Source organism: Morone saxatilis, unplaced genomic scaffold, assembly GCF_004916995.1.
Source record: "Morone saxatilis isolate NCDOM2014 unplaced genomic scaffold, NCSU_SB_2.0 Contig5, whole genome shotgun sequence".
Taxonomy (NCBI): domain Eukaryota; kingdom Metazoa; phylum Chordata; class Actinopteri; family Moronidae; genus Morone; species Morone saxatilis.
In genome coordinates this window covers 13813669-13841234 of record NW_023340095.1, presented here as the reverse complement: position 1 = coordinate 13841234, position 27566 = coordinate 13813669, and the positions used below count along the sequence as shown (strand labels likewise).

The window sequence follows — 27566 nt, the reverse complement described above, 5'->3', positions numbered from 1 at the left end:
TTCTGGTTCCTTGTGAGAAACTGAAGCTGATAAATACATTTATTTTACGCATTAACATGGTTGCTGTGCCGTATACATGTTTTATAATTGCTAACTCACATTATCTCTATACCAAGTTCACTGTTTACACTCAGCACAACGTTAACACCCAAACTGCTCTAATGCACGTTGACCCTAATAAGGTTTATTTTGACCCACCAGATGTTTCGAGCTAAAAGAAAATAATAATAATGTATAATATATAATATAAATAACTGTTTATGCTGTTTTTTTCTTGTTAGATAAAAGATGTTCTTTAAATATGTGAGATGTCATAATCTGAGCACGGTGTGACACAGGAAGTCAGTCAATGAAGGGGGACTTGGGGTCGATGTACCATTTTGCATCTAATCAATACAGAACAATTGGTGTTTGATTCTGGCTCATGGCCCACCATTAAGCTTCAGTTTGACTCTCCAAGGGGGAAAAGTTCGAGAACTCCTTCAACCAAACACATCTCATTACACTAACAACAGTCTGCCAACAGTAACACTCATTATAAAGACCACAACAGGAAGCATTATGTATTGCGATTGTTTTTGAAGCATGTTTTTCTTTATTTATTTATCATAAACCAAGAGTACAACCAAAAGATCACTTCTTTATTAAATTGATTGTTACATTACAGTTTATGTTACAGAAATCAATGAGAAATCCTATAATATTCTTCAATATGCTTGATTTTTTTTTCACATATTTGCTCAGAGTAATTGCAATTACAAAACTATACTTTGTTCCTATACTTACAAGTATAGGATAGCTACAGATATAGAAAACAACAGTGCTAGTCAACCCGGTCTTCTGCATTTGAAACCTTATGCCCTTTCCTGTAATACTTCTGGGAAGTAATCTTGCATGTCTGATCCCTGACAATCTTCTGCAAACATTCAGTGTTTATTGCATCCAAGACATGTGATTATGTGGTTGGTGGTCATAAACTCTCCACTTTCTGATGAGGACAATAATTCCTCTGTATGGGGTTGAAGGATGGAGAGTAAGGTGGGAGGAAAAGTGACCCCATGACTGGAAGAGACCGGTGGAACGCCATATTGTTGCCTACAATTACAAAATGTTATGGTTTCTGCCTCACACACCCCCTTTCCACACCGGTCTTTCATAGAAGTCATTAAGGAATACAAACACAGTGTTGTTTGTCCTAATTAGGAGCATTTCTGTTTATTTCAGATGTAGATGTAGCAGAAGTAATTTTGTGTTACGTTTATGTGTTACAGTTTTATAATGGAGGGTAACTACATTTGGTTTTGGTCGTGGTTTGGGCGGCAAAATCAATGTGGCCATTGAATGTATTTTGTGTCAAAGAAATTAAAAGTGATCCACAGTTTAGTCCACATACACATAGTTTTTAAAAAAGTGAACTCCTATTGAGAAATTTGAGATAATAATAATAACAAAAAAAAGGTTTTTATAATAACAATAAATACATGCTGAGTGTGCTCATTTTTGTTTACCTGACAGAAGCCTGTTTTAAAAAATAATAGCTTATGTTGACACTTATAGTATATACATCAGTGAGAATCTCTTAAAACTAGCAGTTCATTTTTGAGCCTGTAACCAGACATGATTCATATGTAAAACCTTTTCAGCGCATGACATGTTCAACACACAAGAAGCTGTCAGTTCATGTGTGGCCTACATTAAGTTCTTCCACCAGCGCCACGCCCTCCCCTGCCCCCTCTCCTCTGTCGACCTCTGACTTGTTTATTGTCCTGACGTGGTAATCTCTTCTGTCGCTCCACTTTGATCCACCCTCCATCGCTGGCTTTGGCCCCCTCTTTTTCCTCGCTGGGGTTTTCTGTCACAGACAATATACCTGGTATCATGGAGGGGCGGTTCTGTGGTGTGACACTGTAACTGTTGGACCGTGGCCTCCATGGCTGTCGCGAGGTTTTGCTGGTTTTATTATTAATATTGTTACCTCTAGTATTGGTCGATGCATACCCCCTACCCTGCCCCCCTCCCACAGTTAATGTGTTGCCAAAGTAGTTGTTTCTGCGGTGGTCATACACAGCTCCAGCACTGAGCGGGCGCTCTCGTTCTCTCTCGGAGGTGCTCTCTGACGTAGTGCTGGAAGGGCTGCTGCCCTTTGACCCAAGATGGAGTGGGGAGAGTTTGGCCGACAGGCTGGCAGTTGGCGAGGAGCTTCGCGAGTCAATCCAGGGAGCTACATGGCTGCGGTTTGGAGAGCGACGCACAGCTGCAGCATAAGAAAACCCCTGGCTTTCATGAGCAGACAGGAACTGAGGCAGAGTGCGGGCATCAGATTTAGTGAAGCCAGTCAGAGCAGCAGTCGTCTGCAGGGATTTCTGGGTCATCATCTGCCTCTGCCTAACGTTGTACATCCACGTGGGATCAATATCTAACAAAGAAGATATGCATTGATACAATAGGAGCACAGTCTTTGTTTAATACTGTTAAATATATTTGAGATAACCACAAGCTCAAGCTGTTGATGAAGATGAAATAAAAGAATTACCCGAGTTACACTTGTCCCTGAGGTTCCAGTCGATGTTAGCTGTCGGCGTTGTTTCGATGACTAACTCCACAGTCTTGATCTCGTCCTGTCCACCACCGAGACTCCACGACACTGGACAGCTGTGTCTGGTACACTTTGGTGACTTGACATCATTCTAAAGTGTGAGAAGATGAGAATATATAAGGATATTTAGTGTCAGAAATATTAAAATTTATTGTGCAGGGTTCTGTGATTGCCTTTTTAAAATTGATATCTCAAATGGCTGCTGAAGTGATTCACCTCATAATTGATCGTGTAGTCGACTTTCTGGTCCTGCTGTATTCCAACGATCCATTTGTCCATCACAAAAGGTGGCTGCATTGCAACGATATTAGTTTATTAACTCAAATCTGACCATAATACAACAATCCTATTGACACTGATGCACTGATTTAAAAAAAAAAAAGTGTTCCTGACGACACCTTAGTCATTCGCAGGATTTCCACATCCTGACGGTTGGCATTAAAGATGACATCTTTGATGTAGGTTACTGCAACGTCATCTCCATCAAGCTCAACGTACATTTTCCATTTGCAATCCTGGAAAGAAAAGAGCTAATGGTAAGATAATGTCGGTCTGGTACACACAGAAACAACACCTGATTGTATGGAAAAGTTTATAATTGCAGTATTCTGTGTGGAGAACTTGGTTACTCTTGAATATAAACCAACAGCACAACCTAGAGGTAGTTTAATGGTAGTGGCCACAAAGCCTCATATTGTGGGGGAAGGACAGAGATTATAGCATAAAGAAATTGAAAGGGGACAGAAATTTTTAAATAAAATCAAATGCAGTTTGTATACAATATCTAAAGCAGGTAAATGCATTATGAAACACCTCATTTAGAAAACTGATCTTAATTACAATACGAATGGCTCAACATTGCAGTGAGAATATCATAAAACTACTAAATGACAACAATAGAAAATATTTTTATGTAGACATAAATTCCTTGTCAAACATTTGATGTTATTTTTCTTGGTGGGATGCAGGATGAATTTCTTGGAGCAGGAATGTGAAAGGTTTTTCCCTTGCGTGCGGGACACATCAAATCCTCACTAGGAGGCACAAATCTGAACAATTCCCCAGCCCTCTTCTCCTGCATACTGAATGCTGACGAAGCAGTAATGATTCTGCCAATCCCCAAAAGCCGCCCGCGAAAAAAACCACAGGTCACTGCTTAACCACACAGGGTTCATGGCACAGGCCAATCCATTGTGTAGTGATCACAGAGAAAGACATCAGAGGAGTGGCACTAACACACTCGTCTGAGGAGCCTTCGCCCTCTTCTGCATCGTCCCCGGGGGCTGGAAACGGCTCAAAGGGGAAGCTTCAGCAAGCCTCTGGCTCAGAAACACACCAGTGGCCCCGCGCTGGCCTGGTGTCGGCACTGGACGATCGCACCGGGGCTCCCAGGTCCATGCTAGTCTAATCACTCCAGCAGAAACAATGTCTGGTAATGATGCCTAGGACCCGAGTGCGTCTAATGACAACTCATACATAATTCAGCACCTTTCACTTGGCTGCACGGTGATATCCTCATTAGTAGGGGACCCTCAGTGGCTGTCAGATGGTGGCCGCACAATCGCAGGCCCTCATTTTGTCTTTGAGAAGTGCAGCTGCTTCCATGACATCGCCAGCAAAGAGGGGCGAAGAAAAAAAATGCAGTGCGGGTTTGTTTTATTTAGTGCAAAAAACCTTCCAGTTTGTAAAAACAAGGCTGACACGGAACCTGACACCAGGCAGGGGAAAATAATTAGCTCTCATTTTCTCAGCCTCCTGTTTCCTTCTCCCTGCTGTGTTTTCTACCCACTAAACCACCACATGTCAGAAGAAATGGGAGGCAATTAGCAGGCTCGTTTCAGCCCTGCCGAACACACTGAAAGAGGACTATTTATGATGGGACAATGAACAGCTGAAAGATTAAATAACGTTTGCCTTTTAAAAGGAAAATGACTTCTGGCTAAATGGGCTATTTTTGATTAAATTCAAACAGCAAGTTAAGAGCCACCCTTTCTCCACAGTTTGAGACCCTAACAAAGGGCTGTGAGCAAGTCGAGGTGGATGTGGTACATGGCAGAGAATGAAATGTTTATTTGTCTGGTTTTATGCATGTCTAGTGATGCCTTCAATGGTCAGTATAACAGCCATCATCATGATTCCTCAGTACAAGGAGGCTGATTCAATCACGGCAAAACACTATTCTGTGCATCTATTTGCAATTATTCCCGAATGTATGAAAGATGTTAACAATTAATAACAACCCTGATCAAAGTGGATACAGTACAACATTGATTTGTGATTGTCCTCACAAAGCGGACGATGCAGCTGCAGAATATGTTGATGCAGTCAACGTGTATGTGCGCGTTGTTTCACTACAAACTTACAGATTTGCCCGTTCCTGATTTCCAGTGGTACCCAAACACAAGCTCCAGATTAACAGTTTTACTCCTCTCCACCTCCTGTTCCAGCTCGTCCTGGAAAAGAAAATTGGTATTATTTCCAATATGCACAGAAACCCCAAAACAAGCCCAACTCTTCCTGAAGATAAAGAAGAAACTTTATACCTTCAACAGAGGCGGGAAGTGGACGAACCCGAGGTAATCATTAGTTAGCTTTTCAATTTCACTCTGCAGAAGAGAAGATGTGAGATTTACTGTAATTTAAAATATACTGACCATACATAGTACTCACACTGTAAATTATGTGTGGATGAAAATAAAAGAGAAGTTGTGGTTAATGGTTAACTGTGACTTGCCTTAAGGTGCATGACATGACCTTTGGACTTGACCCCCATGTCCCGCATGTCGTTTTCCGTGAGCAGCAGTAACCTCTTTCCGGTGATGTGATTTTCTTTAAACAGGTCTGCATACCGTTGCATGTCACATGGGCCCTCCCCTGAGATAGACAAACAAACAAATAAACAACAAATAAAGAGTCTGAAGCTGCCAAAGTCGGATTAAGGATGATCTTACAGTGTACAACTTCTGAAAGTGAACAAACCTGCGCCAAATATTTGCTGCATCCAGAAATACTGAAGGAAAAAAATGGTGATATGTTAGTTTTAATAGTCATCATGTGGCGTGACAATATAGATGAATATATTAGTTATGAGGTAAATACAGTGATACTGACCACATGCTCCTCTGTCCATGTATAGATGTCAAGGGTGGGCAGCAACTGCATGAAAACAAAAGACAAACAGAAGTAACAGCAACAGAATATGGAGGGATGGGAATGAAACATTTCTATTTATGACTGACAGATCTTAAAGTAAAAATCTTAAGAAAATGTTATCAAAATGGAAAATAGCCATGTTTTCCATGTCTTTTGCAGCCATTACTTCTCCGCTTATTGTGCCGCGCCTTTAATGGTCTATATCAAACGGAAATGTCCATCTGACTGATCTAACGTGATCTATTTGAATGATAAATCATTTATTGCTCATTAAATGTAATCAGGCAGAAACTTGCCAGCCAAAATAAAGATTTCATCATTGTGCTCATGAGACTGGTGTGTAATGACAGAAATAATGCAATGGAAAATTGGAGGAAAGACGACTAAATGACTGAGTAATCCCCATTCACTGTCTTCTTCCCACGACATCTGATAACAGCTCAGATTATGAACTGAATGCCGGTCTCAATAGACAGTTGCTGCCATATATTTCAGTGCAGCCCGCCGCCTCATAAAGCCACTCAGCCCTGCAGCGTTTTCCGCCTCCTCCAGTGCTGCCGTTCGGAAGTAAACAGATTCAGAAACACTGCCTACTGCCAAAGCCTCACTGGAGTGACTTAACATCACTTTCTCAAGCAGCATACTGTATTTGACAAATGTGTTGCCATGCTTCTTTCATTGAGATCCATGGCATGCTGTTGACAAAGGTACCTAGATCTCAAATTCAAAATGCGGGCAGAGTTTTTGTGTTTATGATATGTGTGTGGACTCTGCTGAGAAGAAAAAGGCTTTGAGTTAGGTTTAGTTCACACAATTCTGCCCCCATGTGGACTAAGTGGATGGTGGGTAACCAGACCATGAATACAGAGAGTTACAAAACGGCATGAAGTTAATATCACAAGATGTTCTTTATTTTTATTTTATTAAAATGTTATCAGTCACACTCTGTTCTGTCATCGATCATAACGGTTTGGCCGATAATAGTAGTTATACAACATAATTCAGTATTTTTTAATGTAATAAAATCAATCTAAGACAGACACATTGTCAGATAGTTGAAATCAACTGATTTATTGACAAAACAGTGAAGGTTTCAGGGAAATAAGTCACATCAAGAAGCTGCTAGTCAAATAATTTTGGTGGAAGCGAAAAGAGATGACTCACAAGTGTGGAAGCTGAATGTTTCAGGATGACTTAAGTGTCTGGATCTCACACAGGAGAATGTAAATACTGGTAAGAGTTTGTGTTAATTGTTATGTCTAGTCTAGCATGTATAGGTCTTGATGGCACAGGGGAGTACGGGCAACGTCTGAATAGGAATATTAGCTCATGGCAGGAAGCTAACAAGCAACAAAACAGGAATACAGAGGATTACATTCTCACGAGACTGACTGATGATAACAAACGAAGGGGACAATTTAATAGGCTATGCTCAAGGAAGCATGTCCTTCCCCCAGATGAAGCATAATACCTAACAGAACACTAATGCTAATACGATTTTCTCTACTGTAAAGTGCAGGTCTTGAGGCTAATATTCAGTTAGACCATATGTTGTGATACTCTATGTAAAATGTGTCTACAGGAGGAAACTATTATATTAAAATCAATATCGTGACTTCACTGGTAAAAACTCTAATTGAGGCCTCAAGTGCAAAAACAATATTATTGTTATTAATTATTTCTTAATTTCTTTATCATTTTAAATTTTTGGCCGATGGAAGAATCCATTCTCTAAAAGGTAAAATGAGAGAATGAAGCTGACAGTCACACAGCAAAGTCCCTCTCCTGCTGTTTTGAACCTGGGTCAGTCAGAGGATAAAACATGTACTTTCTCATCCTGGTAAGAGACTGCGTCTCAACAACTGCACTCCACCACATCCAGAACAAATTGGCCAATCTTAATGTCAGCAAAATGTCACTTCATCATAAAAGCCTGGCCTTCTCTAAGCAAGTGGCTCACGTGGCTCTTTTCTTCACAGCATGGCACTATACATGCAGTACATTAGGCATACAGTAAATTACATCCATAATATCCATAGGTGGAGGGTTACAAATATATTCTGTAAGATGTTTCTGTGCTACACTGAGCTATTTCTGAAGGCACATCATGAATATTACTTGAACAAAGCAGAAGAAATAGTATGCCAAGATGTGTTTTTTAAGGGACAAAGTGAAGATTGTTCAAATGACAAAATAATCAACATGACTTAACAAGCAAATTATTTAGAAAAAGTGCTTCCACAACACCAATAATGCATTAAGTGAGATCACAGTGTTGGACAGATGCAGCTGTGGTGACACAGAACGCCGGAGAGCTTTATTCACTGTCGTCAGACAAATTGAAGCGTCCCATGCCCAGAGTCATGTTGATTTTGTGTCCTTCTCTGACACAGCTCGACATGGAGGAGTTCTGCCTGGCCTGCATGTTGACCTGCATGCCCGAGTGCAGGACAGGCCGGCCAAAGTCCAAGGAAAACATGTCCTCAAAGCCTTTCATCATGGACTGCAGCTTCACCTCCTCGTTACTGGAGGTTGTGATCTGACATGACATCTGTGAACTGTTTGATTCCTCCGTCTTACACTGATAGAACGACTTAGCACTTATCTTTTTTGCCACAGGTAAGAAGAGCTGAGAGGCAGAGACAGGTGGAGAGCGGGGACACAGGGGTAAAAGAAAAGAAGAGAGGATAGAAAAGAAAAGGAAGTAAGTAATCAGTTTCAAACCACAAAATAAGTGTAAATAAGACATTTTTAACCCCAAGATGTGAATTAGAAAACTGGATTATAAAAGGAAGTTAAGAGAGTAGAACAATAGAGTAAGGTGGGAAAAGAAAGGAAATACGGGAAATGATTTTAGTGTACTTCAGGGGTCTCAAAACTGCTGGTCCGGGGGACATTTCTGGGCCTTTATTCCCTCCCCTTTACATTTTCTTTGGTTATTTCATACCGATTTCAACTACCCCTTCATATACAATTAAAATAAAAACACAATTTTGTTTTTTTTTAATAAAAATGGCACAAAATAATGGGAAAGGTCAAAGATGCCTAGTGCGGACAACAAAGATGACTCTTTCTAAACCAGAAACAGTTTCAAGAAAGATGGACATTGCAGTAATGTTTTGTGGAGTTCAATGGAAATGCTACCTGCCTGATATGCAGGAAAAAGTGTCCAGGGAGATAAGGAGAAAAAACAAAAAACAACGAGGCTTCAGAGAGTACTAACGTCTCAGCAAAGTCCTTTCCATAAAGCCACAAAGAAGTCGTAAGTTAAAGCAAGTTATGTGGTGAGTGAGTTAGTCGCCAAAGCAAAATAAGAAATCTATTCACTGCAGCGCAGTTTCTGAAGGATTGCATGTTGCAAGTCACTGATAGTGTTTGTTCAGAAAAGTAGAACTTTTTGCAGACAAAGTGCAGTGAGATATCAAGTGTCAACTAATGTATATAAAAATGAATAAATGCTCTGTGTGCATTTTTGTTAATGTTTGTAATGGAAATAAAAAAGTAAATTTTCTGAAATATTGTGCTTTCTTGTAGTACTTCTCCCTCCTATGAGATGACAATGCCAGCAGTGGCCAGAAGCCAATTGGAGTTTGAGAACCCTGGTGTATTTCATTCAAAACTTTTGTAGACTATTTCAAACTCAGACTATAGAATCTGTGTTTTGTTGCAGCCTCCAAGATATCTCTACTGTACACCACTGTGGCATTCATTCCCACACGGTTTTGAGAAAACAACGGTATCTTGTTCACAGAAAGTGAAAACAAGGAAAACCAGAATATGATCTGCTGTGTGTTTTGCATGCAAACAATACAGTGCAGGCAAACTGCAAGAAAGCCGTGAACTGCAGGAAGCTGGACACTCACAATTCAGTATTAATTCTAGTAAGAAACAGCTTTTACTGTTGGGCAGCCATGCACATACACATACACTGCGCATAAATGCAGTACTGCCCATAATGTTTTCATAATGTGCTCTTTACTTCACTTCTCATTCCTCACATTGTATTTTCATTTCACTGCTTTCCAATTTCCACTTCACCCCAGAGGAAGATTTTTGCCCCTCTTCTAATGGGATTGAGGAAACACACATGTGACCAGCGGTGTGAAAGTGAGGCGCTAATGCTCTGACCACTTGACAGTTGGTGGCAGCTGTCTTGAGTGTGAAGGTAGACCAAGGTGGAGAGGGAGATGATGAGGAACTCACCGGGCTGTTGGACTGTTCGATGAGTTTGCGCTCCCACATCTTTAGACGCCGCTCTCGTTCCTTCAGCTCCTGCTCTTTGGTACTCAGGTCTCTCTCCAGCTTCTTAAGTCTCTCAAGTGTGGCTTCAATCTCACACCTGTAGTATCCAGCAACAGAACAATGTGAGATGTAGATATGTTAAAGCCTGGTCTGATTTAATATTCTTCTATTTGTCAACAAAACCCATGAAAAGGCCAAAACCAACAATATGTTAGTCCCTCTCTGTGTGGCACTTAAGACATCACAAATATGTGATTTTTAAAGGACTAAACAGTGCATTTATTAGGGACTATTTTCAGCTGCAGATTAAAACATTTGGTGCGCTAGGGACTACTTTTGCACCAGGACTGTGTGTGTGGGATTGACTCTGTAAACAACAGTGCTTGTGTTCATTGAAATGAAGGTCATCAAGGCAGGCAAAACTGCACCTCATTGATGTGTTTTAACCCCTCAGAATCCAGTTTCCCCTTTTTATTTTCTTAATTCCTTAATTAGCTTAAAGGTTAACTGACCTATCATATATATCATGTATCAACTTGAATGTGTGGGAACAATTCAAAGCCAAAACTCTGGCTGCATCGTTCCATTTAATGTGAATATTTTGGAAACTTTGGGATTTCCACTATGAACGAGTGGGCACGAACAATCGCTGACTAGACTAATCGACCCACGTTTTGGTATTTTCCTGGAATTTGTTGACGGTAAGAAAATGTTAAATCACCAGCCTTATACTGTAAATAATACAGCATAGTGAAATTAAATACAGTTAGAGTGCTAACAAAGTAAGCAGCGACACTAAAGCAAAATAAAACAAAACTCCTCTGTAATGCCATGCAGTCAGAAGGTGATTAGTCTGTGTCTGAAGCTTTGAATGCCAAGGACGGGACAATGTCTCATGTTTACTTCAAGCTGGGGAAGTTTGTTTTGCCCAGTGGGTGGGGCTGCACAGTGTGTCGTGGAAATCCATGCTGAGCTTCAGCCCAACAAAAACTCAGTTCTCACACATTATGTTCATAAACACATGTAGCCCGGGCAGGAAAGCCCATCCTTACTCCTCCCAGTCCTCCACTTCCTCCACCCTGATGCTTCCCACCTCAAACAATTTCCACTCTTGCTCAACTTCCCAAATAATTTGTTTTCTTCTCTTTTGGCATTTTATATTGCCCGGTACATTACCAAACTCTCTTTTCAAGAGTTTTTTATCCACACAGTCTGTGTAGGCTGACCATATTCATCTCAATTTTAAATTTAATCTGATTTCTTAGCTTAATTTCATTATATATTTGTAGTATTTTGATAGTATTCTATGATTTTTAATTAATTAATTTAGATTTTTTTAAATATTCCAGAGATTCATCCACAAGAGGCAGCTTGATACACGTACCATAGTTTAAGAACCAGTGGTTTACACAATACAAGATATTAATTTACTAGTTTCAAGACATAGCAACCATTGGATTATATCAGCTGCTTTTGACTATTAAACTCTCAGAGCTAGGGTTTATTTGTCTGTGCAAACAACATATAGTATAGTCTGTAAGTATTAGGACACTGGATCGGACATGAAACAATGACTGTGAGGATAAAGTAGTGCGACACACAGTCAGCTCGTTTAACTTCAGTTCAATCAGGTCCTGCTCTCCATCATCACAGTCTTATTTCATTATTTTCCTGTTTCTGTTGTTTTTTTTTTTTGACAACAAAATGAGCATACAGTAAGCTGTGATTTGGTAGTGGCTGATAAATGCTAACGTTACCTATTAACCATGCAAACTATAAGACCTGTAGCGCTGTGCTGAGATGCTGGTTAAATCACTATTAAATGATCATGAGGTCGTCTGCACCTCAACATAAATATAACTCAATAACAGCTTTACATTACAGAGAGGGTTAGAGGTGACAGAAAGCTAGACTCAATGGAGGAAGCTACTGATTAAACTAACTTGTTTTTCCATCTTTAGTAGATCCTAGTTACTACAACGAAGATTTAGTTAGACGTGTTAGAAAAACAGCATCATATAACGAGCATCTTAGCACAATGTACAGAATGGTCTGCTTTACTTTGTACTTCATCCAGGTTGTCTGACAACAGAAACATCAAAAAAAAAATAAGAGCACTTACACATAAAATCGCAGTGACGATGGGAGAGCAGGAGAGGACTGAACAGAGGTTTAAACAGCTGAAGCTATCTGTCGCTGCACTGCTGAACACATGTTGCTGTCATAAAGTTGTTGTTCATGTGCTCATGAACGTCACGTCCCCCCTCAGGATGAATTGTAAGAACTTTAGTGATCTTGACTTTTAATTTATGTAACTTTGGTTTATGACCAAAAACTAATGACCCATCAGCCTCAGCTGTACTTTGTGTTTAGAGCTTATTAGCACATGTTAGCGTGCTGACACACTAAACCTGGATGGTGAACGTGGTACCCAGACATTATACCTGCTAAGCATTTTAACACTGTCACTGTGAGCAAGTTAGCATTCTGATGTTAGCATTTCGCTCAAAGTATTGCTGTGTCTAAGTACAGCCTCAAAGTGCTGTTAGCATGGCTGTAGACTCTTTGTCTTGATATACTGTATATATATAGTATATGTATATATACACCCCCAAGGCTATATTCCTGCACTGTGCACCCAATATAGATGTGAGTGCTCTCTAACTTCAAGCCAAAATTCAGCACTTTAACCTGATATAAATTGTTTAATTTGAAAGCCAATGAGCTACAGTATAACACAGAGTCACTGCACTGAAACACTGCACTGTATGGTGTGTCTATTAAGCTGAAGACAATGTACATTGATGGGCTGTTGCTGCTGTACGTTGCACAAAGAAACAAAAAGAAGACCAGAAGAATATGGGTTCATGAAGTTCTTCAAAGGTGAGAGGAGTTTGTAAGTGCTCTGTTACAAGAGTTGTCGTCCTTTGAAGACATATTTTATTCATACTTTGTTAAGAAAAGATAACTTCATTACGCATTTCAGAGACCCTATCAGCGCTAAAGACTGTTTAGAAGTACATCTCAGGTAAAATGGCCTAATATTACGTTATGTAAGCATTTATTAAGGTGTATACTAAAATACTCTGAAAACAATCCCAACGATAACATTCAACACTGTCGTCTTTGTTATAGTTGTGGTGTGGACCATCCACTGGAGTTATAAGGATTTTAAAATAAATATCTGTAGTTATTGTTGCTGGTGTGGACGACTCTTAATTCCCGGGTAATGCAAATCAGCTACCTGAGGAAATTGTAGTAAGCCCAACTTCTCTGAGGTCAGCGTAACATCTCTGTGCCCTTTCTGGTGAAGCTACCTCCTGCTCTGATCACCCACTAGTCTCTCCTTCCACTTCCAGCCAGCTTAAGCTTATAGTATCAAACCTCTTGAGCTACAACAAATGCGCCTTTCTGTGTCACACATTCTCAGTTTCTGTTTTCCAGCAGCAAGATTAACTCCAACCTGCTCCACCTGCAGATGGCTGCCTGGACATGATGCCACCAGCACAACTTCTGAGGAAAAACCTCAGAGCACAGACAAGCCCCGCAGAGAGGCAGACAGAGAATAAAGTAACAGCTGAGACTCAGGCTGTGCTGAACATCACCAAACCTCCAGCTGCTCATACAACCCAATTAAACACTTCTACTTGAAAAAGATGGTGATTATTTTTAGGGCCTTATGGGTAAAGAGAGGAAGTATATCCAGATGGATGATTCTTTGGAGGTTTTCATGCCTTTATGTAGCTATCAGTGTAATTATTAAAGATCTATATGCACGATCTCAAGTCTTTTTTTTGTATTGCATGGCCCCCATCAGCTACATTTCCACATCATTCTTTGAAAACAGTTGCACATTTCCTTAGGCTGAGGCAGTATATTGGTGAAAAAAGAGAGTTATAAATACATTTACTGGGCCTGGCTGATCTCATTACCTCCATTCAGCCTTGTTGTGAAGGAAAGAGTTGCACTGTTGAGGAAGTTGGCTGTCATTAGACATGGACTCCAAAGTAGAGAGGATCTGCTTGAACATTGGCCTTTCCTAAATCAACATACAAACATTTGCTCTGTATGTGATTCAAATGAAAACATACATAAGTTGTTAATTTGCATGCTAATGAAACTTAGAGTATCACTCACTTTTGGCTCTGTTGCCCAGCAGTTCCTCATGAGCTCAGCAAAGCTGGCAGGACAACCACTGGGGATGGTTAACCTCTGAAACACAGTCAGTCAGTTGTAGGATGAACGGCTGGTTAGTGAACTAAAATGAATTGGTCCTTATTTAGTCCAGTGTGTAACATTTAAGAGAATCTATTGGCAGAAATTGAATATAATATTCACAGGTATGTTTTCATTAGTGTAGAATCGTTGTGTTTTTGTTACATCAGAATTATGTATTTTAATCTACAGCGAGAGCGGGTCCTCTTCTACGGAGTCTGCCATGTTAAACCGCCATGTTTCTACAGTGGCCCAGAATGGACAAACCAAACACTAGCTCTAGATAGGGCCTTTTGTATTTTGCATTTCGCAGCCACTATAGTTTCTCCTACATGCTTTGGGGAGGGTGCAACTACACCGCTAGACGCCAATAGGTATTACACACTGGAGCTTTAAAGGAATAGTTTCACAGGAATATATACTTAATTACTTTCTTGCAGAGAGTTAAATGAGAAGATCAATACGACTCTCATTTCTGCATGCTAAATATGAATCAACAGCCATCATCGTCCATGGCTTAACTTAGCATAAGGGGAAAATGTTAGCCTGACTCTATCCTTGAGTCTCCACTGATTGCCTCGTTGCCTGTCAATCTCATGGTGAAGACAAGAAATGTTACCTTTACCTGTACATACAGTACCTATAAAATCACAAGTGGGAGTGTGCTTGTGCAGCATAAACCTCTGACTGAACTCAGAACTCATCAGAAACGTCTGTCTGTTATGTGAAGCCAATTCATAAAACCTCTATGATAAAAGCAAAACATGTTTTGCCAACATTAAAACATTTTAAACTCCTTCAAGTATGGACTTCAAGTATTCACATCTAACTGGTTACGTCTAATGAAGTCTTTCCATTCACATTGTGTACAACTGAGCCACTGCTGGCTTTTTATGCTAAGCTAAGCTAAGCTAACCATCTGCTGACTGTAGCTTCATTTTTACCGTACAGACATGAGAGATGTATCAATCTTCTTATCTAACTCTCAGCAAGAAAGCAAATAAGAGAATTTTCCAAAATGTCAAATTATTTATATACTGATTAATCAAACTAGACTGTAGACTGTCGAGGAATTCTGTAGACTATATAAACATGTAATCACACACTAGAGTACCTCATTTTTCTCCACTACGAGCCAGGCCACTTGCAAACCTTCCAGGCCTTTGAAGGGAATCTCACGGGTTAGCATTTCCCAAAGCACCTGTCACAGGAGTCAAGAGCCAAGGTCAGTAAACAAATACAGTTATAAAACTGTAAAATGACACTCATACAAACATCTATAATACGGCTGAGCAGATTTGACCTGTTTCTATAGCATGTGTATAGATATATAAATCTTAAAAACTGTCTTTCTTGAAGACCAAATGCAACAAACGAAAGAGACAAAAAGATTAATTTCAGATTTCCGACAACAATTAAAGGCTGCCACGATTTCTGAAGTACAATAACAGTACTCCCTTTATAATTTAGGTGCTTTCAGTTCAGAAATAACAACCTGCGTCAACATCTTAAAAATTAAATCATGAAAAGGTGGAGGAGAGCCATTTTTCAGACACCCAAGGGCTCTACTCTATATGTGTACCATATTTGCCAGCTGCCTCTCATTACATGTATGTGTTTTACTATAGAAATAAGCTCCTTAGGAAGGTGTTTGAGGGGGGAAACTGCATACTTAAATTTGCAATCATTTTGCAGTACCTGACATAAATAGCACTCATTGCAATCATAAACATTGTCTGTTTAGCTTGTAAAATCATACATATATCTGAGAAAAAATTATTTTTACATACTTTTTCGTTTGATTTTACATCAGTAATTTACCCTTGTATAATACAAACTGCAATTTTTGAGCTCATTACAGGTAACTGGTAATGGTTTCCATTTTGAAACTATTGCTAAAAGTCTTTAGACAGCAACTTCACAAGAATAAGAAAGGCACATGAGATTCGGTACTTCTGGAAAGATCAAAATCACCGCGTTTGTCAACTTAAGCAGAGAAAGAACTGAAAGGACTGATTGACCGACAAGCCATAAGTGACTAAAGGGCAATTTCCACAAATGTATTGAGTGTATTCCATTGACTTATACATTGTTTCGTTTTTTAGACAAAAGTAAAATGATAAAATTGTCAAATCAAAGCAAAAAAGCTTTTATAAATAGGTTGAGACTTGAATTTTGCTTGTCAATTAATATCTTTTTTAACTTTGATATAATTTAGCGATATATTTACACTGGATTCGAGTACACTATTTGTAACTGAATAACAAATGCCAGAAATGTACAATGTACAAAACTTCAAAAAGAAATGTAGAAACTTAATATAAAAAATCTAAAAGTAACTTTTTACAAGCTAAAGTGGCCGGTGTACTCCAACAGAGCTACTTGTCGGATGGTCAGATAGCTTCAGAAACCCCCCGACACCTTTCCAACATCAGATGAGGGGGGTCTGTGTCTGACAATTTCTGTAACTTTTCAAAACCGGTGATCTGACATTCACACCCACTTCATGCAGCGATTGGCCTGCTGTGGAGAGGTGAGAAAGGAGCCATGGATTGAACTTTTCTCTGTAGTTCTCTTTTTCATTCTTGGCACAACTATTTCTGTCACTTTTCAAAAGAACAGCCTCGAGTGTGACACCACGAAGGTCTTCCAGGAGAACATGTGCACTGTTATCTGCATATTTAAAACAATATTTATATTTACTCTTGTAAGCATATGTTTTATATGCTTCAATATTTTTAAAGATACAAAAAGGAAGCTTATATAAGATATTTCCTCATGATAATAGTTATGTTGACAACATCAGATAAAATAATTTGAATATTATGTAAAACTGTACATGAGTAGTGCTAACCATCTGTGGAGGCCCTGCGTTGTGTTTGTATGTCAATCAAATAAATGTTGTGTATGGTTTTCCAGAACAGAGAATAAATCACTTTTTTTATTACTAAGATTTATATATCTAAAAAAGTAATTGTCATTGTTTTCTTGTTTATTGTTTGTTTAAGTTACCTGAATTCTTGCTTTTCACAGCCAATATAATAATGATTGCCCTTTTTTTTATATGGTTAGGTTTTTTATTATAAGAATATGGGAAACTGTTCTAGACACTATATGTTATTCCTGGCAATATGTGTCAGAACTGTACAATTTGAATTTAATGCTGCTTTCCCCTCCTTTCCTTCTTTCCACTCACCACACCGTAGGAGAAAGTGTCACAAGTCTCAGACACAGGCAGGCTCTGGATCACCTCCGGAGCCATCCAGGGAAACGTGCCCACCAAGGACATGTGTGTCGTGTGGGTCAGGAACTTGGACGCCCCAAAATCACAGATCTGAAGTGACAAAAACAGAACTGAGATTATTCTTCTAATCAATCTGAATCAAAATGTTTATTTTGGTATCCCCCATCCGTAGAAGAATGCACTTCCTCTGTGTATGGAAAATGCACTAATGAAACCAGCATGTGCTACTGACAAAGAGTGTGGATCTAGTGGTGATTCTGGTGTTAGTAAATGCTACAGATGTGTAGGCCTGGACTCGTCACTGCAGTGTCACAGACAAATGGTATTTGACTTACTATGCTCTAGTTTCATGTCAGAAACTGTTCCTCTATGATGCTTCAGATACACACAGAAGAGGCTTCAAAACATGTTTGGAGTTACTGAATAGTTTTCTATAATATATAGTAACTCTCTTGCAGATAAAAGGAACAATATATTGTCACGAGCTTTTGTTTAATCTCTTTTCTACTAGTCTCATCCATCAAAGAACCCACAGTGCAGTAAAGCACACCGGTAATGCCGTCAGTGGTTTCTTATACATGCTAAGTTATTCACTGCCCTCTTGTGTCCACATACTGTACGTAAATAACATTCCAGTATGTCATGCTTATATTCTTTTTATATTCATATTCTCATTAAAGTTGAAACGTTCAGATAACAAGACAGCAGCACCTCATCAGAGCTGGCTCATTGTGCAGCAAAATATATCTGAGATAAACACATAAGGAAAAACCCACCTTGAGAACCTTGTCTGCTGCCAAAACAACTGAAAGAGAAAATGTTCTTAAAGTCAATAAAAGTATGTAATCGCTGTAAAGAATATGTAGCATTCATGTATATATGAATTAATATGTTTTAGACACAAAAAAATATGCAATAAAATAAATCACTTACCATTCCTGGACTTTAAGTCTCTGTGGATCACCTTAATGGGGGCCTCTGAATGTAAATAGTGCATTCCTAAAGCGGAAATAAAAAGGACGTCTTTAGAGAGAGCCACAACTACATTATCCAGTGGTTTTTAATAAATCACAAAAATGCATCTTTCAATTGATAATGTACCAAGAGGGACCACATCCTGTTTGAAATAGTGTATATGGGTAGAGTAGCAGTGAGCTGAGGGAGACCTAGAGCAGCTTGGAGTAGAAATGTACATTATTATGAATTCACTAACAAGCAAAATCAGGACTCCTCGACTCTTGCCTATTTATATTCCCATGTGCAAATACAGCTTCACTGCCTGCCGACTATTAAGCCCAAAAACTGGTGACCAGAGTCAACATTGATTATGACACATAACAAATGAGAGGACCAGTGTGTAACTGAAATCGCTTGCATCTGTATTCGATGACCTGGAATGAAAACTAGCTAATAACTAATAACTATTCGTATATTCAGATCCTTTTCATTTATAAATATCTATACCAGTGCCACTGTCTACAGTTGTTTAGTTCAGTTTTACCACCATCAGCCGAGCCAAATGTGACCAAGTTGTAAAACTATGTAAACAGGACATAACAGCTCGCTCTCAATGACTTTCCTATGCAAAAATAAATGTTTACAATTTATTAATTAATACAAATTTAGCAGTAATTCAGTAACATAATGAAGAAGATCATCCCATTTACCTCTGGCAATCTCTGCAGCCCATGTCATGATCTGTCCCATGTCCATTTCCTCACTCTCATCACTGGACAGGTAATCATACAAGGATCCCCCGCTCGCATACTCTGTGGGGAGAGATGTGAGTTTGAATTTGAGTTGGGAATGGGGAATGACTGACAGTTTGTGATGGTAAAATGTCTTGCAGTGACAAAACTGTTCTCTTGAGGCGTTACATTACACATATGAGTGCAGTATGTGAGAGCATTACGCGAAAACAATTGAAAATTGAAATTCTGCCAGACGACTCCTGGAAGCCGACTAACAGCGTCTTGTTTACAGATTGCTCCTGTCACTGTCGCTGTGGGTGAGTTCAATTTATCACAGAGTAACTGAACATTATGGGCCACCTTGTTCCCTCAGGAGCCCACGTTATCAAATCGATCAAAAACACAAAGGAATAGTCTTTATGCTTTGTTTTCAAAAGTTCTATACACTTCTCATAGGTCCTGACAACCAATTAACCTTTTACAAAATCCCCCTCAAAAGACTGTCAAAGACATGGAGACAAAAGCTTCGATAAAGCATGTAGAACAGGAAAATCAAAATTTTTTGCTATCTGTCAGCTATACTGTGAGGTAAAGTGCTTGAATAAAGATAAACAAGCACTATCATACCAGCTAGAACAGCAGGAAACCTCTGTTTGTGCATAATAACCTAATTATGTTCCAACACAGTAATGTAAACATACACAGGCACCAAGACAGCAGTCTAATTAACAATCATAAAATACACCAATGGTTTTTATTATTATGAGTCGCAATTTTTTGCACAGCTTTTTTTTTTTTTTTTAACATGCAAACCTGTACCTTAAATAGCATGCAGCTACAAATAAACCTACCTTACTTCACCTGTGTGTGCAAGTGAAGACCTGTCTGCTTCTCACTTTGCACTTTACTACGTTCAACCACATTCCATAGATAATATAACTGCCTGTGGCTCTGTTGTGCTTTTATTTTAGCATCATCCACCTCGCAGTGAATGAGCCTAATATGGAGGTTTAATCAGTGAAACAACAAACTTGCAGTGTATGTCACAGGTAAACGTACCTTTATCCCAAAACAAACAATTAATTCATTAGGTTTATTAGGCCGCTGAGTGACAGCAGATATTGTTAAACTCATGCAGGTCAGCAGCGACAGAGATAGATATTGGCTGTCAGAGAAAGGGAACTGCCCAGCCTGATACTGTACAGTATGTCAACAGACGGAGGAAATTTATAACAGAGCTGATGAATGTGGACATGGCATGTTCAGGTTGGCCATAAACCTTTTTTCCTGTATCTGGTGCTAATTAGATTCTGCTTTGATAAACAGAGACACCAACCAGCCCCTTGACAACAAAACCTTCTTAAAATACTACAGTGGCTGATAAGGTGCCACGAGTTTTCCTCCTGCAGATGCAAATCTGCAAGTCGTTTGAATGCTTTCACTTCACTGGTAAAGGCTTCTGCTTCTTTTTGTACAGTTCTTGGCTTCACACAGTTATTACATAGAAATTATTGTTGCATACAATTTAACACAAGTGCAAACACCAAGTACAGATGTTACATGGGGGTCTTCTGCTCACAATAATCTCAACCTTCTTCCTAATGAAGAAAACCCTGTTTCAGCCGTGTTGACTTGTTTACAGGGTAAGAATATGCAGAAATACAAAACCTTTCACTCCATAATCTTTATATGGTCACATGTAAAGTGACACCAAGTAATTTAATTACAAAGCAGAGAAAGAGGATATGAAGATGCAGCACATGGCATGTGAATGTAAGATGGCAAAATCTGTAGAGGAAGCTGTTGCCAAACTGTGTTTCAGTGTCAAATTGTACAAGAAGAGGTTTCATAGTATTTAATTGCAACATTTCAGGAAAAGTCTAAAAGAATATCTCCTACTACTCTCCATTCCTCAATAAAAAAGGACATCATTATTTCAGCATGGTGACGGAAACAAACAAACATAAATCTCATGTGCAGGTCGACTTCACTGAGATCACAGAACTGACCTGAACTGACTCACACGGGAAACATTTGATGATGATGACGATGTTTTGATGGTGTTTTTTTTTACTATTTTGGCTTTAGTATAACAGTATTTTGTTACTGCATTTTATTTTTAGGCACCACAGTTTTGAGCATTTGCTGTTTTACAAACTGAAACACAGTTGTGTTGTTTGTGTCCCCTATTAACAATCAAAACTAACAATCCACCCAAACAATAGAGAAACACTGTAGTATTAGAGATATATATTATTATATATCATACACACAGAGCATAATTTATACCACCACATATTATGCTTCTTATTGTTATTTTTACTGGTTTATTCTTTTTTATTGTTTATTACTGTCCTACATTACCTAACTTGTTGTCTTATTTGTAAATGTGGTCATTTTAAGAGTAGCTACATATCAGATTTCCCAATAATAATAAAGATTAACCTGACTTGACTTGAATTGTTTTCTTTATTCATTTGCTATTGTTGTTTTTATTTACTGTACACTTGGAATTTGAGCACTTCCTTATTAAAGAACACTCCTCAACCCTAGTTTCACTTGCACACTTGAGGCTGCTGCAAATGCACAACAGACAGACAAACTGCTGAACAAATAGGGCTGTTTCTATTACATCTCTGTAGAGGTAAAAAAAACAAAAAGAAAAAAAAACAAAAACAAAACAAAAACAGAGCCACGATCTCTGTGTGTTTATCATTCACCGTTCACCCTCCAGACAGCACACATCAAACAGACGAGCCGTGTTTTCAAGCAAGAGCAGAAAGGAGACATGTCACATTTCTTTAAAAAGATAAACTTACTGGTCTTAGTGTAAAAGATTCTGTCAACAAATGTAATGTAATGTAACAACACAACAGTTTATTGTATTAGACAAACGTAAACACATTAGATTTAGTGAGAACAAATGTGAACTACGGGCTTGTATTTATCAGTTTTGTTGACCAACGAAACAAAGAACATCTTGTTTGTGTTTAAGCCGCACTGTGGGATGTATTGTCCACACGATGAAAGGAGGTGATGTGAGTCAGTTTCTGCCACAATTCTCACTTACAGCATGTTTTTCCTGGAAGGAGAGCGAATGGACGAGACATTGAACGTATATGACCTGTGGGGAGTCACTAGGTTTCCCAAACATGCGGTAATCCCTGAATGTCGCCGACCTTTTAATAATGGCCCTGTCAAACAGAAATTATATTTTTCATATAAAGAGGCTCAGAAGTCCGACCTTTAATGTAGAGTGAGTAAACATGTTAAGAGCCTGTCACACAGCTTCCTATCTGCATGTACGCTGAGCTATTTGTAGTTCACTGCTGCTCATAGGGCTGCCTGATGTTTTAAAGAAAAGAGTCTATTTTGTTTTGCTTTTTTGAATTATATGTAGTGTTGAAAATTAAATTAATGGCCAACAATATTATATATGGTACCTGTGTAGTTAATTATCATTAACCTGTGATTCAGGGCGACTTTACTACAGCGGAAAGCAAAACACACAAAACATTCAAATCAAAACGAGTCAAAGAGAGAAAAAAAGGACCAATTAAGAAAAGGGCAGCAAAATAATCCAGTTAATAATCTTCATTACAGAATAGAGAGAGGAGATCAGCACTTTTCCAGGAAGAAATACAAAACCTGGCAACAAGAGTAAGAACTGAAGTAAAATGACATCCCAGGACAACCTTTAGACTCCTGCCCAATGAAAGTCTGTGCAGGGCCCATTGCTACATTCACTTTATTCTTCTCAGTCTCCAACCTCGACACAAAAACAAACAGGGGCAAACAACTACTGTATCAATGTGTGCACTTCCTGAACTCTCTAGCATTCACTAATGCTTCCATAGAAACCTCTGCAGCATTCAGTGTTGAGCAAACTGCAACTGGTGCAAACAGATTCAGCCGCTGCTCTGTTGTACACGCAGAGTATATATATATATATATATATATATATATATTAGAATTCAAAAATCTTACCAGTGACTATTCCATAGTTGGGAGCCTCAACGATTGCGCCATAAAACTGGATGATGTTTCGGTGGCTGAGGACACTGAGGATTTCAGCCTAAGCAGTATAAACACAAAGAGAAACTGTACTTTCTCATCGTAATGGAGGTTGCCACAAATTAAAACCATTATATCAGTGTAACAATAAAACAAGCTGAATGCTAATGTCTGCATGTGTTACCCTACATTCAGTGACAATGCTAACATGCTGATGCTAAGGAGGTATAGTAATAACAATAATAATAATGGTCAGAGTTTAGCATGTAAGCGTTTGGTAATTAGCACTAAACTAAACACAAAGTACGAATGTCTGAATAAGATTTAAATCCACGACATAGCTGCTGAGATATTTCAGACAGACAGACAGACAGACAGACCGACAGACCGACAGACAGACAGACAGACATTACCACCTCTAGAGCTACGCTGCTAGCAAGGCTAAAAATAAAGGAGCAAGAGCATATATTTATATACACATATATATATTAATATAGAAAGATCACTGTGAAACCATTCCTAGAATGAACAGAAACCTGACAAAACCAATTCATTTAATTGTAGCCAAACACTATAATTAAATGAACAATTGCTTCAGTGTGAAAGGATTACATTATTATTTTCACTGAACAATCATCTCTCCAACACTTGAGTGAAGTTGAATGGATATCTGTGATCTTTTTACAATTTCATAAAAGAAACGATGAATAATTTCCTCAACATCTTATCACAGGCCAACAAATGTAATACAATTTCCATGAAAAGATTTCAAAGATAATTCTTTTTTTGTCTTTAAGACAATGGGCCTGAGCTTTCAAAGGCATTTCAAGAGCCAACGGCATTCTTTCATTTGGCAATAATGTTTCTTTTGCAGCACATTTTCTAAGAGTGGGGGAGTATAATGACCATGAGTGATGGGTACAGAAGTCGCCACATACCTCTAAATGGGGTAGCAATTAAAATGATTACTATACTGACAATTAAAAAGTATATGAAAAGCTTAGGCAATTATGACTCCTACCTCGTTTTCAATCTTGAGCAGTTTTTTCACTGCCACCTCTTTGTCTTTGGAGATCCACCTGGCTCGGTACACACTGCCAAAGCTGCCGCCGCCACAGTTCTCATAGAAGTGGATGTCATCAAACTTGATTTGCACGAAGGAGGCGCTTGGAGACAACATCTCATAATGACACTCAGCACCAGCCTCAGATTCTGTGGGGGATCACAAGGAGGGAAGGAAGTCTGGTTCACTCAACAAAGTCCGCTGTGCTAAAACAAACTTGCTCCCACTGTGCAAAACACTTGAAAGAGAAGCTTCGGTCTGAAACACACTATTTGAGAGTGTGCGACTGCTGGTTAGATGAGACAGCCACATGACCTGAAAGGGACCACTGTGTCATTGGCTGATTCTGCATGTAGTGTCAGTGTGATATCCCTGGGTTATAGTGCTGTGATTTACTGACCATCCTCTCGTCTCGTTCTCTGCTCCACACACACACACACACTCTTCATCATCAGTACCAGTAAGCAATGAGCTCAGGGTCCAGACTCCTGCTTGTATAAGGATGATGGCATGCCTGGTATGCTGCGAACATGCAGCCAAAGTCACAGACTATTCCAGCACTGTCTACAGTGTTCAGTACAAGTAAGGCCACAAGCAGCGAGAGCAAATAACATTTTGATGTTAACTGTCTTTGACTTGTCTTCGCCACTAGAAATCGAGCTCTTCCTGCCTGTGCAAAGGCCATACATGAAGCATTTGTGTGAGCCAGTGTTAGAAATGTAATGTTTCCAAGCTGGAGTGCACACAGATTTATTATCATATCCTTTTGTTTGACCGTAACAGCATAAAAGCGTCTTGTAAAGAAATAATCCCATCATTACAGGAAATTGTAGCTCTGTTATTGTTCATAGGTTTCCCATTTACAGCTGAGCAATTACGGCTTTTAAAAGGCTGTTACCTGGGTCTTCATTGGGATTGCTATCCCTCCCAGCGGGAAATGCCTCTATTGTCACAAAGGGGAGCCATTGCTTTCTGCTGATTTACTTGTATTCATGCTATACTTAGCCTCACAGCAATCTGCTCAGTGGATCAGCCCTCAGTATTGTCCGTCCACTCAAGAGGCCAGGGTTACTCAGATATGGTAGCACTCCTGCTCTCCCTCCTGCCAGCTCTCTCCTAATAGCAAACACCACTGCAAGCACTGCAACAATAACAGCCTGATAGCTATACGTCAAACCGCAGGTAGTTACTGTAATCAAAGATAAATGAAAAATAAAATCACACAAAGCTAGCCGATAGTAAGGTGACCTGTGAGCTTCTATGTCACATCCTAACAGCCGTCAGCCGGGCGGTGTTTACTCACAGAGACATCCAAATGTTGATATATAGCAATCTTACTTGGTAATTAGTGATCTGAGATATTTGGTTGCGCTCTGACTTGACTTTGTTCATGTCAAGACCTCCACAATAGATGCACATTAGACCAAGGACCTCCAATTTGAGAGGATTTTGTCTCAAAGAATCCCCTCCAGTATTTTCTCACCTTTAGATTTTATGAGTCTTCACAGACAATCAAACTAGGATCACTATGAATTACAGTCAATAAAAGCAGCCAACCCTGTTTAATTCCATTAAAACCCAGTATATTCCTCCTTCTGCAGGCCCCCGCCCTCTACAACCCACTCAAGGACCCTGTTGGTCCCCTGGTTTAAAAACCACTGGCTTAGATTATTGGGGGAATTTGCAAGGCTGAATGGCTTCATAAAGACATGATGCACTGCAAACATTTAACATTCAAACCTGAAAAAGAAAGCGGCACCAACAATGAAGTGTAACATGTTACTTTCACTATTATTATTATTATTATGACTGTACCTGCCATAATAACCCTTTTACAACAGCCCTTGAAGTAAAGTGCATTATGTATCACACTCAGCAGCCCGAACGACCACAGTAAACCTGCACAAACAGCATACCTACTGTCCATTATAGACATTATTATCAGCACGCATCCTCGCACTCTCCGGCCTACCATTAGGACTTAACTGTTCACATTCACATGGATGACAGCGAGCCGCCATGTGAATCCAGTATCTGACTCCTACCCTCAGGCTCTGGCGCTACAGACACACCGTACATACCGGCATTAAAGTGTGAAGTTTAAGGCTCCAGCAGCTCGCAGTCGGTGCAGCGGATCAACTTTCAGAGAGAAATGTGGAGAAGTCAGAGTTCCGGGAAATCTCATGTGACGTCTGTGGATTTCTCCACTCACTCCTCGGTGGTTTTACTGGTTGCACAACTTCTTCCCGCAGCAGACTGGACTCTATACACTCTGTACTGCCAGCATCCTGACTGCAACAGCGCCCCCCGCTGGACCCAGGCGCAACAGACTCAGGGGTCCTTCAATGTTGTTGTTAACACACGTCCTGGGACGGTGTGCTCCGTGTGTGGCCCCCCAATTAAATATTGTATAGGTCCCTTAAATGTTCTGGAAATTGCATATTTTATTTAATGTCCCTCTAATGTAAACATGGTTAATTCATTTTAATGTATTATAAACTAGTTAATCAAAACATGTAATTTATTACTCAATACTCTTTTCAAAAGTAATTGTATCACTAACTTAGTACACTCTAGCAATAGTAATTAGTTAAACCACTATTTGTATTACTTTTCTGCTTCTCCACAAAATTAGTAATATAAATATTTCCAGATGCTGAATATAAAAGTTTCTTTTAGATTACAAAATTTAATCCAAGGATGTGATTGGATAGTTGGATTTCAACACAAAAGTAATGTTGTAACTAGTTATTTTTTGGGGAAGGGGAACTGTAATATTATTAATGAAATGTATTATTGTATTCATTAGTTACACTACTAGTTACTGGGGGAGGGTAATATTATTACTGTAATATTATAACTAGTAATGACACTGATTATAAAGCACTTTGAGTTACCTTGTGTTTTGCTGCTGCACAAATGCCAATGTAGCTCATTCATGTTAAACCCCATCAGTGGTGGGACGTTAGTTACTAGTTACTTTTACTCAGGTACTCAGGTGCAATTTTGAGGCATTTATTCTTTACTTGAGAAGTCCTAGTTACATATTATGTTACATTATACTCCATTTCATTGAAAAGGGTAAATATTGTACCTACTTTTTACTCCGCTGCATATATTTGACTGCTATAATTAATGCTGACTTTACATATTAAGATTTCATAGACAAAATACACTCGCTGGTCACAATTTAGTGCCATCCAATACAACAGAGTTACCACAGATTCTCCATTTATGATCATAATGTTCAGATTTTGTTGATGATATTTATCATATCGTTAAGAGGTTTTTGTTGTCTACGTTTTTTTTTTACTATTTTTACATTTTAACGGACCTGATTTCAACAGT

At 39.1% G+C, this 27566-nt stretch overlaps 1 protein-coding gene across 3 annotated transcripts; it reads right to left on the bottom strand.

Moving 5' to 3' along the window:
- Nucleotides 1-574: 574 nt before the first annotated feature.
- Nucleotides 575-26501, bottom strand: zak (sterile alpha motif and leucine zipper containing kinase AZK). Of its 3 annotated transcripts, none has more exons than XM_035676102.1 (20): nucleotides 26205-26501; nucleotides 24177-24367; nucleotides 23129-23216; nucleotides 19118-19219; nucleotides 18384-18449; nucleotides 18227-18255; nucleotides 17403-17540; nucleotides 15321-15407; nucleotides 14129-14203; nucleotides 13924-14030; nucleotides 9953-10088; nucleotides 5708-5752; nucleotides 5576-5606; nucleotides 5331-5470; nucleotides 5140-5202; nucleotides 4960-5049; nucleotides 2995-3111; nucleotides 2813-2887; nucleotides 2534-2687; nucleotides 575-2416 (listed from the first exon to the last, which is right to left on the bottom strand). In XM_035676102.1, exons 2-20 carry the CDS (start codon nucleotides 24333-24335, stop codon nucleotides 1695-1697), a joined length of 2424 nt encoding a protein of 807 aa, XP_035531995.1. In that variant the 5' UTR covers nucleotides 24336-24367; nucleotides 26205-26501; the 3' UTR covers nucleotides 575-1694. The 3 variants fall into 3 exon arrangements, with proteins under 3 accessions (XP_035531995.1, XP_035531994.1, XP_035531996.1); XM_035676101.1 differs by having other exon boundaries at nucleotides 26300-26499; XM_035676103.1 differs by lacking the exons at nucleotides 575-2416; nucleotides 2534-2687; nucleotides 2813-2887; ... (4 more) ...; nucleotides 5576-5606; nucleotides 5708-5752 and adding an exon at nucleotides 6802-8378 and having other exon boundaries at nucleotides 26300-26496.
- Between the last annotated feature and the right edge of the window lie 1065 nt (nucleotides 26502-27566).